Here is an 18,782-nt window from a genome sequence, read left to right as displayed (position 1 = left end):
ACCCACACCCCGGTCACGGAGGACATCTCAGCCCTGTCCATCACTGTTCCCTACAGTCTGGCGCCTGTTTCCAGCCCTCCACACGCTGATTGCTGTTGTTTCTGCCTGGCAACTGACTGTTGTTCATCTGCACTGCTGTCGTACAACCTGCCACACCAACAAACTGCTCCGTTTGCAGACTCCAACTGCCGCCCTGACAGTTTTCTCTCTCCTGTCTGCAGTCACTGCAGTCTTTCTCTCTCCTGCAGGCTGTCATGCCTGCGTTTTCAGTCTTTCTCTCTCCTGCAAGCTGTCCTGCTATCATTTTCAATCTTTCTCTCTCTTGCAAGCTCTGTTTTTAGTCTTTCTCTCTCCTGCAGGCTGTCCTACCTGCGTTTTTAGTCTTTCTCTCTCCTACAGGCTCCGTTTTCAGTCTTTCTCTCTCCTCACTGTTGTCTGCATCAGATCCAGCTTCTCACTGCTGCGTTTGCTGGTGTTCAACATCCAAAGGCTGCCTTGCTACAATTCGGGATCCGTTCGAAGTACGACACACTCGTCAGCTCATTGCCCCTGCCCTGATCCTAGAGATACAGGAGTTCAAGGTTCAGTATTCATTCACTGCATAGTGTGTTTGCTGCATGAGCATCGTATTATTAGTAGTCATATCATTTCATTTATTCATTGTGTTCATTGTCTTTGAGTTACTCTAACCCTAACCCTAACTTTGTTCTTTTTATCAGTCTGTGCTTGGCTGTCCTCAGAACAATGCTACCTCTCTTCTATGCAACAATGAAAGCTGTATAGCCATTGATTGTATGGAGCCCTGTGTTCCATGTACGAGCAAAGCACATGGAAATCTAGTACCATTTCATTTGAGAGAAGATCTAGGATGGTACTATCATTGTTGAGTACTACAAGGCAAAATGCAACTTGTTGGCAAATCTCTTCACCAAAGCTCTTCTTCAAGCCATTCTATGTTAGCACTCCATATCCCTTAGCCTCATGTTGCATCCAAGATTTGAGAGGTGTTAGAGATTACTTCCTAGATAGGCATGCAAGCTGCTAAGCATGGGCAACATGGGTACGTGTGCAAGCAGTACACGCAGGTCGAATTGCCACATGGCACTCAAGCTGACCTACATCTAGTCGTCTTGCTTTTTGGGCCAACCTGCAACACTTCTTCCCCCCACTTTTGCCTATTTAGTTGATGCTCATTGTGACCTTCACATTATTGTTGTACTTGATAGTGTGACGATTTCTAGCTGAGTGCATACAAAAGTGAATTCTGCATCTGACATCCACTCAACATCTGACTAATTGTATTAAGACGAGGAGGATGCATTGTCCTCCTCATTGAGAGCACAAAATCGCCTTAGAGCCTCTAGTGAAGGGAAAAACTAAGAAGGCACAATGGTTTCCCAAAAGAAAGGTGTCTCAGCCCTTGTGAATTGGTTATTTGTGGCTCCTATCACTAGTTCAAACCAAACCTTCATGACAACCACAAGATACTCTCCAATAGAACACCAGCTCAGATACCATGTGAGGAAATGATAGGGTTTGCACGAAGAAAACACATAGCATACCGACATGACTAAAACACAATAACTTAGACAAAAATGCAAAAACGAAAAAGACGAGAGAAGAGTAGAATCTAATGAATGAATGAATGTTGAATATGAATGAGTGAAGAAGATGATTCAAATCTAATGCTCAATGAGAAAAGATTTTCAACAAACACAGACTCCTATGTGAATGGGCTAAGGGAAAGTGGCGCCCTCCATGTACGGCTCCCAAGTTTAGCAATACCACCAAATCTGATGTAGATGCACCAAACTGGAGCTAAGGGTGATGTCACACAGCAGCCGAGTGCCAATTGCTGTAGCAGCAAAACGCAGATCAGGCTGATGAAGATGATGAGAACCCAGCAGCTCCAGTCCAAAGCACAGATCAGAATCAGGTCGCCCAGTTCTAGAGAATAGAACAGGTCACAAGTGCTGAAGAGGCAGTCGGCTCTTGTCTAGAGATGTAGACGAAGCTGTAGATCAAATCATGGAAGCTGCAGCAGAGCAGAACTATCAACAGTAGCAGATCAAAAAGGTAGAGAAGGCTGGCAGCAATCACACACAGCAGATGGATGTCATGTGGCAGCTGGTGACAGCAACAAAAATGTCTTTTAACAGGCTGACAACAGCCAAGATGCTGATGTATGGCAGCAAGGCAGCAACTCGAATTGTGAAGATGAGGGTAGATGATCATGGTGCCAATTGTATGCAAGAGTACGATGTGGGATACAAGGGATTGGCAAAAGGGATGAAGAGTGGTGTGCACACTTTGTCCGTTTTATAGAGCTGGTTGAGGCCACAATAAGAGTGGTATGATGGTTAGTATGCCTTTTTGGGGCTGTTTCAATGAGCTCAAAATGCCCAAAAAAAAAAAACAAAGGATAAATTGGAGGCAAGTTTTGATAGCTCAATAAGTGAATCATGCTTCCTACATGAAGCCAGAAGAAGAGTGGTGTGATGGTTAATATGCCTTTTTGGGGCTGTTTTAATGAGCTCACAAATGCCCGAAAAAAGAAAAGGATAAATTGGAGACAAGTTTTAATAGCTCAATATGTGAATCATGCTTTTTATATGTTGCCCGTCTATAGGAAGATTCGCCTCATTGTACAAATAGTGACTATCCTTCCAAACAATCCTTCCCTTTCCTTTTGCAAGACATTGGTACCAGGACATGCCATAAAAATTTCCAGACAAACCTTCCCTTTTCTTTTGCAGAAGAAATGGGTACCAGCCACACACAACAAAACCAGCGAGCTCCAAGTCCCCCTATGTGCTAGTTCTAGGTAAGGTTTATCAGTCCTTAAACAAGATCACAAACCTAAGTCTCCAAAGGAAAAGATATTATGGCAACACATACTCTGGTGCATAATTTATATTTCTATCCACAAAGAGATTGTGTTATAAGCACATTACTGATCAAGGAGAATGAATGGTGAGTTAACAGACTTAAAAGCTCCCTTCGGGCTCAACACCTACAAACTTATCCTTGCCTCGCCCCCCCAGGCCCCCTCAAGCTTGACTCTAACTCTACAACTCCAAGTAAGCTTCGAAATTTTTGAAGCTTCTCTCCACCCAATGTCTTTGTGAGAATATCAACTATTTAATCTTACATGCTCGACATATACCAAGTCAATCTCTCTTGCAAGTATATTCTCTCTCACAAAGTGGTAATAATGCATCTCAATGTGTTTTATCTTAGGATAAAACACCAAGTTCCTGGTGACTTGTATGCTGCTCATGTTGTCAAAGTGAATGATAACTGGACCATCTCCCTACAAATCCAAATCACACAATAACTTTTATATCCATACCACCTCACATTCAACCATAGTAGCTCCTCTGTACTCAGCCTTTGTACTCAATAAAGCAACTCTAGGTTGCTTTTTGCTACTCTAAGTAGCTACTATACTACCAAGGAAAAACATGAATCCGTTGATAGCTCTTCTATTAGCTGGCATGCTACCAACCCAATCTGCATCTATGTATCCAAACACCTATATATCCTTACCCACCTCATAAAAAAATCCATAATGCAAAGTGGACTTCACATACCTCAATATGTATCTAACTACATCCAAATGAAGCTTTCTAGCATCTACATAAAAACTAATTGACAAGGCTAACATCATAACTTAAGTTTGACCTTGTGATAGTCATATAAATCAAACTTCCTACTATCCTCCTAAATATAGTAGAATCTTCTATCTCATCCCCAACATCAGCGCTCAACTTCACATTTTGCTCCAATGGCACTAAAAGAGGCTTACATGCTGTCATACCATACTTAGATAACCTATCCAACCCATACTACCTTTGGGTTAGCCATATACATCAGCACATCTGATCACCTCAATACCAAGAAAGTATCTCAGCTCACCCAAATCCTTCATCTCAAACTTCCTCTTCAAATGTTGCTTGACTTCAGTGATCCCACTAACACTGTCATCTATGATAATCAAGTCATCCACATAGATGACTATGATAACCAAACTTGCATCTCCCTCTCTCACATAAAGTGAGTGATCAGTATCAGAAACATAAAAGTCAATGTTGAGAAGATACTCTCCAACTTGCCAAATAAGGAAAGCTCCAGGCCCCCCTACATGCCCGCTCTAGGTAGGTTTATTGGTTGTAAAAAACGATTGCGAACCTAAGTTTGGATAAGAAAAAGATATTGTGGAAACACATATTCTTGTGTATAATTTATGCTTCAAAAGGTAGCGTCATAAGCACATAAGTAATAAGACTCGAGAGATAGTGTCATAAGCACATAACCAATGAAGGAGAACGAATGGTGACTTTGCAGGCTTCAAAACTCCCTTGCTGCTCGACACCTGCAAATTGTTGCCTTCAGCTCCCCCCCACCAACAAAACCAAAAAGCCCCCCACACAAGTGTTCTATGCTAAACTACAGTCAGCTGCCCACAAGAGCCTGTCCCTTCTTAGGCTGGCCGTTCTCTTGCTTTTTCCTTCATGTCAGCTCAGCTGATCCTTGAAGTCTTAAAGCACACAGCTTCCATCACCAGCATTTCTACATCTATCAGAGCTCCTCCAACTGATACCATTTAGTCACAAGTTCTTAGCAGTGCCTTTACCTATTCCCCTTGACCTCAAGTCCATGACCATAGAGAAGGCACCTTATACAGGTCTTAGATATATTTTTACAACACAATGAATCCATTGAAGTTTAATCTGCAATGAAAACTATAACTTACTTGACTTTGAAAGTACACCAGAAAAGCTCGGATAGTCTCCCGATAAGGTCCAGAAACACCTTTCCAAAGGTCATTTTCACCTTCAACAATTGTATACCTTGCAAGAAATACTCGAAACCATTCAAAATAATTTTCCTTGTATAAGATTTACTTGTGAGAATCAGAACTCTAATGACAGACATTTGAGAGATGTCATATCATGATAAAAAGGTCTTATGAGACAATATAAGGAATGCTATGTCATCGTAAAAAGATGCAGAACGACAAAACACACCTAATGTGAATGAACTACATAAAAGCCAGTCTTGCACCATTTTGTATATATGAACAGCATAACTACAGACATAAGAGCCTTGCTAGACAGTTCCATGATAGAGCATGTTCCCAAACTTGAGACGTATGTCTAAAGTAATCCTTGTTACTGACATCCAGAGTACAGCATGTCATGCAGACTAAGCATGAGAAGGGCAAAATGTATAAGAGAGATTGAAGGTCAACAAGTGCAGAATAATCATTTTGCAATGTAACTTGTGCAAACTCCTTGGCTAAAAGCTCAAATACAGTAATCAATTACAAATAGCTCTAATTATGATTATTAATGGCACACTGGCTACAGAGATTGCTCAGGTCCCAGGAACATGGAAGTTTGCATGAAGCCACACAATTACATATCTTTGAATTATTTCGGGCCTCAAACTCCCTTATGAAGCCTCCCATGGTACATATGTAACCCAAAAATTTCCAGGAAATAGACTTTCATGTATATAAACAAGCAATACATGTATAGTTCATGAGATTAAATATTTTGAAACCCTTCTAAAAATGAAAACATCGCCACAATCTTCAGTACTAAAAACATTATAATGCATTGGGTCCACAATGTAACATTTAATGTGACCAAGACTCTGGAAACCAATGTGGTTTGTCAAAATAGGAACTAAAGCTCTTCCTTGGAAACCAAAAGATCTCTATAAGGACCTCCTCCAATGTATAGTAGAACTAGTTGTGGCATGCAAAAACCAGGTAAAGGTCTTTCATACCACTCAGTTTTGGCTTGAGTTGCATCCAAAGGCAAACGATATCCAAGAAGCCGTTTAACTGCTAGAGCCTCTACAGTGCTTTCATCAGACAACCGCAAGCATCGTGACCGAATGTCTCCAACAGCTGGTCCTCCTAGTGCACGATTAATCCCATTTACAAATACTAACTGAGATACACAAAAATTACTGCAAGACTGATAAAAATATAGAATGCTTCACCAAAAAGGAACAAAAAGAATCAGTAAATGGAAACTAACCAAGCACACGGACAATCTCAGCTGTGCTGCCACCATCATCTGAGACAGGGAGAACATGAGTGACACTAGTAGTGAACTTCTTCAATTCTTCCACAACTCCATTGAAAGCTGTGCCACCTACATAATAGTGCAGCTATAGTTATTCATCTAGTTATGGAAAGGAATGGCATACCTACTAAGATGAGTTCATTTAATTGCAGTGCAAGGGGGGTGTATGTTCTTATATTGAAACAAAGTATCTCGTATATAAAATGTCAAAATCTTCAACATATTTGAACTTTTCGTGATTAAGAGCATTCCATAGTTACCTTTGTTAAAGGGCGAGAAATAAAAAGTGCTCCAACTGTAATTTTGGGTACCTTCAATGCTTATAGGGTATGGGGGGCAATATTAAAACACCTGCTTGTAAACCCTCTTGCTTACTTTCTAAACAATGCTGCACCCCGAGAAACATATTGTGGCACATTGATGAAGGAAAAGATGGATTCACCATAGTTGTTGCAACCAGCCTTCCTTCCATGGATGGGTGGTAATTCCCTGATTACAACCTAGTTACAGCAACAGCATTTATTACAAAACTGAGAAATGCAAATTAACTTACAATCTTGGACAAATAACGCCCTGTTGGCCCCAAAACCGGTGCCCCTTTTAGTATTTCTTTAACTTAAATTGAAAAAGAAGTTGACGTACAATGGGATTTTCCCAATCCCTTTCGGTATTCCAACTCCCCTTACTATCAAAAATGACCAGCAAGTCTTCAATCTGATTTGCCCCTTGATTCGGGCAATCAATTGGCTTTCGCCAGCTTTGATGGAGATGGAAAATGCCCCAAATTCATTGATTTGCTGGTCCTTCTACTTGAATTTGACTGAAAACCGCTTCAGCCCTCATGAATCCAAGTCTTGGAGCTTCCAATTTCTAGCAAGCTTCCCGAAGCTACCGTAGATTAGGGTTTACTATAGAGAAACCTGAAATTTCTCAGCCTCTCATGATCTCAATGCTGTAATCTTTGGCACAAGCCTGTAGAACGGCTAGAAGATGAGAGAGAATGCTAAAAAGAGAGAAAATTCAGACTTTCTTCACGAAGAATTGAAGAAAATCAGTCATTTACTGCTACTACACTGTCTCAACAGCCTGTAGATGCTGTCATCTACTATTGATTGGTCTTCTTCTGCCCCTCATTGCCTCAAATGGTCCTCCAATGGCTACAAATCAGACTAGCAGCATCTCCTCCCTCTCTCTTGCAGGTTGAATGCACTAAAATGTCCCTCTCCAACCTCTAAAATCATTTTTCAATCTTACATGGGCGCTTTTGGCAAGCGGCAATCTTCCAAATGGTTTTTCTAGCATTATTCATAATTAAATATTAATTTTCAGTCTTTAAATACTGAAAATTAATCTAATAATTATTTCGGTGCCCCAAAAAAAAATCTGACTCGCCAACAAATAAATTGGCTAGCAACTTTATTCCCGAGTGTCTCTACACCATTTTTAACCATCAAACTAGCATTAGGTGCCATTAAATACCACTTCTCTAGTGTCGTCAATTGACACTTATGGCCAAGTGAATGGCCTAGGTCAACAACTAGCACCAAATACCACCAAGTACCTGTGCAGCATAACTTATAGCAACTTTTGCCTTTGATATCCCCTAATTTCCTCAAGTCCTGGCCTCGTAAATTTACTCTAACCCCAATTATACTTCACATGTGCAACATTTACTTAATTATGTGATTAAAAAGTAATCCACATGTTAAGTGAGGTTTTAAAAATACATGTCCTCATTATAGCCCTCCCCCTTAAAATCCTTGCAATTGTCCTCGATTGCACTACCAAATGCATCAAAAGCAAAATAGTGGATTGGAATTTTCACAAGGTATCATAGTTAACACAACATTGCGCACCGCTGCGCAACCATTCCATCTTCCCAACACATGCTGAAAATTACCAGCCAATCATAGCATAACATAAGACTCACAAAGAATCTCAAAAACATTGCCAGATTATCACATGATATGTCTATTTCTCATGAGCCCAACCCATCTGACAAAATCAAACCATAGCATAGCATAACCAAGCATAAACCATGGCTAAAACATCAATGGCATCATAACATATGTTGTTGTCAATGGAACCAGATGTAAACCATTGAACACTAAGCATAATCTGACCTCAATTGATCACTTGTTGATCTGAGAATTGATCACAAACTGCTGCAAATGTGACCTCAAACTCATCATAAACTCATTGCAAAAATTAACTAGCAATCAATACAAAAACTGATGCAAAACTGATTCCAAAAGTAACCATAAACGGTTCTCAAGCTTATCAAAAACTAAGCTAAAACTAATCAAGATTTTTGTCTCAAAACTAAGACAAAATTCATGCTAAATTAATCATAAGCTGATGCAAAATTATAGTTCCAATGCCTAGGTAAAACTCATACTCATATGCATATATCTCACAATGACTAGTACACTAGGTAGTGACCTCATGGCAAACATACTGTCAGCACAGTACCTTCGATGCATGTTGAATACATCTGAGATCCACTACATATAAGAGCTGTCCATAACTGCAGGTGTGGAAGTGCTACCTCCCCCTTGAGCATCACGCAATACTTCGGACCCTTGCTTGGCTAAACCTGATTGCCCATGGAACTATGCACTCTGTTGTTATAAGCAAACTCAACTAAGGGCAATACTGCTCCCACTATGTCTTTATGATTTGAAACATAGCACCTCAAAAGATCTAACACAATGGAATTTGCTTCCTCAGACTAACCATCTATCTGCACGGATGGACAGGATGATGAGAATTTCAACGTGGTACCCATATTCTTAAATAAACTTTTCCAAAATGAATGGGTCATCCGAGGGTCTCGATCACTAATGATCGACTCTAGCATACTGAAACCAGACTTCCTTCCATGGATGGGTGGTAATTCCCTAATTACAACTTAGTTACAACACTAACATTTATTACAAAAATTAAAAATGAAAATTAGCTTACAATCTTGGATAATGGACACCTTGTTGGTCCCAAAATTAATGCCTCTTTCGGTATTTCTTTAACTTAATTGAATAAGAAGTTGATATACAATGAGATTCTTCCAATCTCTTTTGGTATTCCAACTCCCCTTGCTATCCAAAATGACCAACAAGTCTTCAATCTGATTTGCCCCATGATTTAGGCAGTCAATTGATCTTTACCCGCTTTAATGGAGATGGAAAATGCCCCAAATTCATTGATTTGTTAGTCCCTCCACTTGAATTTGACTGAAAACAACTTCAATGCCCTGTTGAATCTAAGTCTTAGAGCTTCCAATTTCTAGCATGTTACATGAGGCTATTGCTAAATCCTAATTGCAGAATAGGGTTTACAATAGAGAAATCTGAAATTTCTCAGCCTCTAGTGATTTCAATGCTATAAACTTCGGAGCAAGATTGTGCAAAGGTTGGAAGATGAGAGAGAAAGCTGAGGAGAGAGAAAATTCAAACTTTATTTGCGAAGAACTAAAGAAAATCAGTCATTTACTCCTACTGCCCTGTCTCAACAGCTTGTAGATGCAAAGAACTAAAGAAAATTGGTCATTTACTACTGTTGCCCTATCTCAACAGCCTATAGATGCTATCACCTGCTGTTGATTGGCCTTTTTTCCTGCCCCTGGCTGCCTCAGAAGATCCTCCAATGGCTGCAAATCAAACCAATAGCATCTCCTCCCTCTCTCTTGCAATTTGAATGCACTAAAATACCTCTCTCCAATCTCTATAGATATTTTTCAGTCTTGCATGGGCATTTTTGACAATTGGCAACCTTTCCAAATGGTTTTTCTAGCATTATCCATAATTAAATATTAATTTTCAGTCCTTGAATACTGAAAATTAATTGAATAATTATTTTGGTGCCCTGAAAAATAATTGAACTGTCCAATAACTAAATTGGCTAGGCAACTTCCATTTCCGAGTATATCTGTGCCATCTTTGACCATTAGATTGACATTAGGTACCATTTAGCACCACTTCTCTAATGTCACCAACGGGCACTTATAGCCAAATGAATGACCTAGGCCAACAACTAGCACCAGATACCATCAAGTTACTTGTGCGACATAGCTTATAGCAACTTTTGCCTTTGACATCCCCTGATTTCCTCGGGTCCCAGGCTCGTAAATATACTCTAACTCTAGCTACACCTCACACGTGCAACATTTACTTAACCATGTGATTAAAAACTAATCCACATGTTAAGTGAGGTTTCAAAAATACACGTTATCATGACACATACCATGATACTTAAAGATGTGCTGCAAAAACAATCGTGCCATATGATCAGCCTTTATTTTCTTCCTCACTAGAATAAAATGGATTTGTTTGCTAAACCTTCAAAAGATAGTGCATATCCCATAATTTCATGTAGGTGTCCTAGAAAGCTCAAAAATAAAGTCCATTGCAATGGTCTACCAATGCCTATCTGAAATAGGCAAGGGCTCTAACAAACCTGGCATCTTTTGCCTATCATGCTTTACCTTCTAACATAGGCAAGGGCTACAACAAACCCGCCATCTTTTGCCTATCTGGAATAGGCAAGGGCTGCAACAAACATAGCATCTTTTGCTTATCATGCTTTGCCTTCTGACATACAATATATGTACTGACAAACTGTTCTGCATCATGTCTCGAAGCTAGCCAATAAGAGAAATGCTCCACTACCTTGACCATGGCATCAATATCTCTGTGTCCTTCATAAAGAGGAACATGACTTTCAGTGATAACTCTAGGCCTTAATTGCTTTGTGGCACACAATCGTCCATGCATCATTAGAAATCATCTCTTCGCACAAAGTGTTCATGCCTTTGGCCATAGCAAAGCTGATCATAAACATTAGTAAAGTCCGAATCAACAACATATTGCTCTTTCATGGCATCCAGCTTCATGTGATAGACCATACTAATGGCTGAAATTTGTGGCTTACATGACAGTGTTTCAGTTACAATATTATTTTTACCATCAATATATACAATCTAAAAATGAAGGCACTTTGTTCTATCATCAAGCATTTCGTTTAGGACATCTTCCACCTTGCGTCACCATCATCTACTTGGCATCAATACCCTTCTCCATCAAGCTCCACCTTCACTTGCGTTTTTTAGTCTAAAGGCCTTCTCCTTGCCTAGCGTCATCATCTCCAGCTGGTGTCAACATCCTAGCCTCTAGCGACAATCTACATCACTGGGCGTCAATGATTTTATCACTCGTCCATCATAGGGACTACTGGGACCTACGTTTTTACAACCTGGCTCCTCCTCCATCACCTAGTATATCACTCATCTATCACAAGGGCTGCTGGGACCTGCATTTTTGTAGCCCGGGTCATTCTCCATTATCTAGTCTCATCATTATCCACCTGGCATTAACATCTAGACTACTCTCCCTGTGTTTGACAGCTCCGACACTCTAGGATTTGTGTTTTGCTGCCCAGGTCACTCCCTGGCATCAAAAAACTGCGCTTCACTCCCTCGACAGCGCTGGTGATCATCTTCCACATCTCCGACGGCATCAAAGGATTGCGGTTTGCTCCCTCAACAACTATCCTTTACCTTCCAGTGATTACTTCAATAGCCCACTACTCGGAGGACTACGTTTTGCTCCCTTCACTGTGCAGATTTCCCACAGGTGTTGCAGCCTGATTCAAATAGCACAATGCAGTTATCTTCTGAGCTTCAGCTCTGCTATATCAACTTTTTTTCTCATAACATGATTCAGTACATCACCGTGTTCTTCTTATATTTCTGAGTTTCTCTTCTCTCGCAGTTTTTGCTATACACACTCTATGTTACTCACAGCAAACCCTACTGTCTCTCTACACTGTCGCTTATTTTGACATGGTATCAGAGCATACCTGTTATTTTTTACATAGTCAACTTCAGAGCTTTGGCTCCCACTGTATCAGCTTTCCTTTGTAGCATGATTCAGTGCATCATCAATGTGTTGTTCTTGTGTTTCTAAGTTTCTTCTCTCTCTCAGTGGTTGCCATACACACACTATATTTCTCCCTGCAAACCCTACTATCTCCCTAGTCTCTTAGTCATTTTTTGACAAGTCCTACACACATTCTTTATAGCAGTGAGAGTGCTATTGTAATGGTACGAAATCTTGTGTTTCATGGTCGCATGAAATACATTGAGGTACATTAGCATTATGTCGGAGAGAGATGCCATGCAGGAGAGATCAATTTGATGTATGTCCCTACATAGTAGAATGTTGCAAACATTTTCACCAAAGCGCTTCCTCGTGAAAAGTTTAAGACTTTTTGAAAGTCGTTGAACTTGCTACCCTTTGATGATCAATCTTCTTGTACTTCCATCACATTGGCACTGCAAGGTGGTGTTAGAATTTGCCAATTCTACAAGGAATGCCTAATGTTTTAGTTGGTTTGTAGTGTGAACACAACTACATTAATAAGTTGTGTCACCACTTCTTGAGTTAGTTTTAGAGTTAGCTAACTTCAGTTAAGTTAGGGTTTCAGTCTACCTTAGACTTAAGGTTATACTTTCACTCTATCGCTTTCAGTTCAACAAGTACAATCTATTGTAATCAGCTCACACTATCTACTCTTATCTCTCTCTCCTTTGTAGCTAGTCAGTTTCCAACACTTGCTGATCCAAAAATATTTGTCCATTGCAAAAGTATATTCCAAATCGGAAGAGTTTTCCTTAAGTACCTACATCTCCTAGCATATAGAATTTATACTCTATTTTCATTTCATCAATCATATAAACTCTATCAATCAATGCTTCAAGCAATGCAATATTACCAATTCCAAAAGCTTCATTATAATCAACATGCAAATTACCATCAATACAACTAGAAACATCACCCATAACATTACCCAACTCACAAAGGATATCCAAATCCAAACCAAAATTATCGTAATCGAATGAAACACTTGCAAATCAATGCATTATCACAAGCTATAGAAGGCTTATGACAGCCCTCCCACTGACTCCTATCATTGCAAATCATAATGATACTTGCATTATAACGATCTTCCTCTTCATCATCAAAAGTAGCCACTGATATGCATTCTTCTGCATGTATATTGTCAAAGTGCAATGAATGCCGAAACATATGGACGAGACAAAGACAATGAACACGAGAGAAGAGGAAGAGAGAAAAGAGGCAGAAGAACACAGAAATCTGCAATCAAAGAATGCTGAAATGAAGAGGGCACATGTACAAGGGGCTATCAAAGTATCTCCTCGAGCCCGTCTCTCCCACCAAGGGGCTATCAAAGTATCTCCTCGAGCCCGTCTCTCCCACCAACACGTGAAATGAAAAGTGATGGAGGGCAGGCTGCCTAGTGGCCATATATAGCACAAAAGAAAGTAATAAAATATGTGGGGCAGCTAGCAGAACTGGCCAACCAACTACCCACAGCCACAAATGCAGCTGAATACTGCAGGAAACCAAGAAGGTCAGCAATCTCACATCAAGTTGCATGCCCCTACCCGTAACAAGATGCTCATACACTGTGATTGCTGAAAATGCCCGAATAATTGACAACAAAATGTGTAAGTCCATCCGAGAGAACTAATTGCACCAACTATAGCCTTAGAATGCTAGTCCAAGGGATGACTACTCTCTAACACCCCCTCTCAAATCCTGGACACACCATAAGGATCAAGGATCTGGAGTGATATCAAAAAAAAACCCAAGGAAGCGCCTTCATAGACAAATCTGCTAGATTATCCTCTATCTTGTAGTAAACCACATCAATAGTCTCATCCTAGAGCTTCTCTTGAATAAAATGGTATTGTATCTCAATGTGCTTCAACCTAGCATGAAACACACAAGGTTCCATGTGTTGAGCTAAAAATGCATTAGCCTCACTTAAACAGCCCCAAAACATGCTTAACTAATGAAGAAAACCTCTTATTATAACAAGAAACGTGATCCTAGAGAGTTATTGTGTCCCACATGCAAAAACCTAATTTAGGTGTCCCAAACCTTCTATAAATAGACATGTAGCCCACCACTTTCCCTCAATCTCATTTTTGCAGGTTTCAAGAGCCGTATCTCTACTACCCACACCCCGTTCACGGAGAACATTGCGGTCAAAGCTTCCACCAGCTACCTGCTACTATCTCGTGCCTGATTTTAACCTTCCATTCATGTTTGCATCAGCTGTCGCCTACAGTTGGGCGTTGTCGCCATCTTCTGGCAGCTATTGGCATGATCTTCTCTCTCCTTTGAATGTGTAGTGACGAGTCGGCACGAAGATCAAGACAGTCGTTGTTCCTTATGCACGGAGAGACAAAAAGAGTGAGAGAGAGCAGAGTAGAGAGTGTACACGATTTTTGGGTACAATGTACCACTTTAGGTTTTTATATAGATATATATGTGTAAGTACAAGTGCTAACGGTGTGTCCACACCCGAGACATTTAAAGGCACGAGGGCCTTTATTCCCAATAACCTCCCACCTAAAGGCAATGTGTCTTAAGAGGAGAAAAGAATCAACGAAGTCTAGGTATGTACAAAGCTGAAATACATATATCTATCCAACTCCCATCATCTATCGGCAATGAGCAAACCACTCTACTAGAAGACCCTTCGTGAGAAGGTCTGCAGGATTATTATCAGTATGCACTTTGACAAGCTCAATGTTCTTGATGTCAAGTACATCTCTAATGAAGTGGTATTTCACCTGTATGTGCTTTGTCTTTGCATGAAAGACAGGATTCCGTGATAGCATGATAGCACTCTGACTACCACAATGGAGAACAGGTAACTCTGTGATGCCAAGCTCTCCCACCAGACGTGAAAGCCATAAAGCCTCCTTGCATACCTCAATGGCAACCACATACTCTGCCTTTATAGTAGACAATGCAACACACTTTTGTAGCCTGGAGATCCAAGAGACTGCTCCTCCTATGAAAGTAAACACACACCCAGAAGTGGACTTTCTACAATCCACATGACCAGCATAGTCTACATCCGTAAAGCCAACAAGAGATGCCTTCTACTTTCCAAATCAGATGCACGACTCCTTTGTGCCTTTGAGGTATCTCATAATACCTTTCATTGCATCCCAACGCTTTTTGCCAAGGTTTGTCATATATCTGCTAACCACTCTCGCTGCAAAGGCAATGTTAGGACGTGTAGCAATCATAGCATACATCAAACTGCCAACAGCTGAAGCATATGGTATCTTGGTCATTTCAGCCTTCTTATCATCAAATGTAGGGCTGTCCTCTGCACTGAGTTTCACATATGGAGGCAATGGAACCCCAATTGTTTCCCCCCCCCCCCACCCCCTCCATATTGAAACACTACAAAACCTTAGAGACATACTCCTGTTGAGATAGATAGAGTAAGCCTTTTGATCTATCTCTAAGTATTCGCATGCCAAGAATGTGATTTGCATCACTAAGATCCTTCATGTCAAAGCTGCCATGAAGACTTTGCTTCAGTGAATCCAAGGCATAAGTATCCCTGCCAGCAATCAGCATATCATCAACATACAAAACCAAGATAATCAGGTTGCCATCTGTTGCTTTCTTAGTGTACAAGAAGTGATCCACTTGACTTCTATGGAAACCTTGAGATTGCATAAATGTATCAAATTTATGATACCATTCTCTTGGTGCTTGTTTCAACCCATACAAACTCCTTTTGAGTTTACATACAATCTTTTCTTTCCCTTTTTCAACAAACCCCTCAAGCTGCTGCATGTATATGTCTTTATGCAGATCACCATCTAAGAATGCAGTCTTTACATCCATCTGTATGAGCTCGATATCTTCAGCTGCAACCAAGTCCAAAATGATTCTCAATGTAGTCATCTTGACTACAGGAGAGAAAATCTCATCAAAGTCAATTCCATGCTCCTACCTGTACCCCTTTGCAACCAATCTTGCTTTGTACTTTGGTGAGAAACCAGAAGTGATCTTCATCTTGTAAACCCATTTGCATGGAAGTGTTTTCTGCCATTTAAGCAACTGCACCAAGTCCCAAATGCCATTTTTCTCAAGAGATTCCATTTCTAACAACATAGCTTTATACAATTTCTTGCTGTCCTGTCTGTCCATTGCTTCCTTGAAGCAAGACAGTTCACCACAGTCTGTCAACATGACATAATCAACCACATTGTTTGCACCAGGAACAAATCTATCAGGTTGTCTAGTAGCCCTAGACGATCTCCTAACCCAATGATCATTGTTTGCTGACTGTTGAGCATTTTCAGCTTGCTGTCCTGGCATTTCAACCTGCAAATCAGCATTAACAGCTTGATGTCCTGGCTGTTTCTACACATGTAGTGGCTCAATATCATGGGCAATAGCTGGCTGATCATTTCCAGCGTTACTTTCTGCATTTATAGGTTCATTTACAGCAGGTATTTGCTGCTGTACAATGGACACATTTTGCTGTCCAAAATGTATTTCTTCCCGGAATACAACCCTACGGGCCTTCTCAATCTTTTCAGGTTGTTTATGCATGTGATCTTCCCGGAAGATAACATCATTGCTGCGTACTACTTTCCTTTTCTCGGGATCCCACAATCTATACCCCATTTCACCCTCGTCACCATATCCTAGGAAAATGCATTTATAGGACTTTGACTCAAGTTTGCTGCATTTTTCTTTACGAATGTGCACAAAAGCCTCACAGTCAAAAACTTTCAGGTGAGCATATGAAGGTGGCTTGCCCGACCATGCTTCTTGGGGAACTCCCCCCCCCTCAAGACCTGTTTGGTAACCGATTAATCAAGTGTACAGCTGTCATAACTGCCTCTGCCCAAAAACCATGGGGTAATGCAGCATGAGACAGCATCGTACGGACCTTATCCTGTATGGTCCGATTCATACGCTCTGCAACTCCATTTTGGGGTGGATTATGAGGGACAATGAGCTTCCTCTTTATCCCTTTGCTATCACAAAATGCCTGAAAGACCTTGGACACATATTCCCCACCATTATTAGAGCAAAGACACTTGAGTGTCTTATCAGTTTGATTTTCAACCAATGCCAAGAATTTTTTGAACTTATCAAGCACTTCATCATTGCTACGAATAGGATAAACCCATACCTTTCGTGTGGCATCATCGACAAAGGTGACAAAATATTTCTTTCCCCCTAAAGATAATCCTAGCATTTGACATACACCTGAATGTACTAACTCTAGAGGAAAAGATTTCAAAGAAAGAGACTTTTTGTGAGACGTATGTGCATGTTTACCATAAATACAATGATCACAATGCTCAAAATCAGCATAACGATGACAAGGCAAGTAACCCAAACGAGAAAGCACTTTCATTCTTATTTGACTTGTGTCCCAACCGGCCATGCCACAAAGAAACACTTGGTTGCTCGGTCACGGCAACAACATAATCACTCACACTAGATACATGGAGAGGATACAAAGTATCACTTTTACAACCTCTGGCAATTACTCTAGATCCCTTACAGATCTTCAATTTTCCATCACCAAATGTGGTATGAAAACCATCATTATCTAGCTGCCCTATGCGAGCTGAGGTACATGCCGTACATGCTAAAGTGTGAAGACAGAGCCATGCTGAAACTGAAACTACGCACTGCCAACACCTGCAATGTCACATGCATAGTTGTCCCCAAGATGGACAACACCATGGCAACCCCCTGTATAGGCAGAGAACCACTCTCGATGAGGGGTGACATGAAAGGAAGCACCTGAATCGAGAATCCAGGTATGCATGTCCTCATCTGTATCTGCAAGTAAAGCATGTGCACCAAAGTGTGAAGAGACCAAAAGTACGTCATTCGCACTGTCCTCACTGTCATGAGTGACTACATTCACCTCTTCAATTTTGACACTGCTCTTCTTGGGTTGATCCTCTTTCTTCTCTTCCTTGCTATCATCTGTCTTCTAGCCCTTGTAGGCCACTCTATGGGCTATCCATAGGTGTCACTCATTCCTTGGTATGTGCCTTGTAGGCCTAGATATTATCAGTTAGGACCTATGGTACACTTAGTACTAGTTCCAGTTGGGATACCTAGTACATGTATGACACCTAGTTAGGGTTTCATCATGTTAGGTTAGGGTTTCATTATATTAGGTGTATCTTTTGTATTCTTCATAACTTCAATAATACAACTTCAGCAGCAAGCTTTGCTTCTTGCCTTCCGTCTCCTGTTGCTTCCGTTGTCCACTCCACCCAATAGTGGTATCAGAGCGGGTTATCATCACTTCATTGCTTCATATCTGACCCTCCCGCTTCCTCTTCTTGCTGGTCATCACTCCCAGGAGGCTTCCCATCGCCATTTCCTAGAGTTTCCAGCCATTGCTCGAAGTTTTGTCGCAGGAAAGTGCTTCAAATCTGATCTCCCATCCTTCTTGCTGCTTCTCCAACCTTGGGGGACTCCATTCAAGCTGATACAGCCTTCATTTGGGCCAAAACCGCCTGTTTTCTGTCAAAACCACCTGCTGCATCAGAAAACCACTTCTTGCACACAACGGTTTTGACAAAGTGCAAACTTTTTGGCATAGCTGTGTTCTACAAGTCAGGACGCCCCTAGTGGGTGCAAAAATCAGGTCAAAATCACTTTTCTGCTCCAAAACCACCCCCGGTTTTGCAAAAACCACTTCTGGTTTTAGGGTTTCGGAGACTGTTTTGGGTCAAATTTGGTGCAGATCTGGTCGTCCTTCTGTTCTAGTTCCATTTGCCTTGGTCTTGCTGGATTTTGACAT

The 18,782-nt window shown here is 40.8% G+C and overlaps 1 protein-coding gene across 3 annotated transcripts in view; it reads right to left on the bottom strand.

The window, feature by feature from the left end:
* Positions 1-18,782, bottom strand: part of MEE18 (maternal effect embryo arrest 18) — a 79,427-nt gene that overhangs the window by 36,812 nt on the left and 23,833 nt on the right. For all 3 annotated transcript variants that reach the window (XM_087671429.1, XM_087671438.1, XM_087671444.1), the window contains exons 2-4: positions 6,054-6,170; positions 5,797-5,929; positions 4,757-4,853 (exon numbers count right to left, since the gene is read on the bottom strand). In XM_087671429.1, the coding sequence (XP_087527555.1) occupies positions 4,757-4,853; positions 5,797-5,929; positions 6,054-6,170 (347 nt within the window). The remainder of the gene's footprint in view (positions 1-4,756; positions 4,854-5,796; positions 5,930-6,053; positions 6,171-18,782) is intronic.

Source organism: Lygodium microphyllum, chromosome 3 (assembly GCF_053477565.2).
Source record: "Lygodium microphyllum isolate KBCC chromosome 3, Lygodium_microphyllum_v1.1.10, whole genome shotgun sequence".
NCBI classification, from domain to species: Eukaryota; Viridiplantae; Streptophyta; class Polypodiopsida; order Schizaeales; family Lygodiaceae; genus Lygodium; species Lygodium microphyllum.
This window is presented reverse-complemented; position numbering and strand designations above follow the sequence as displayed.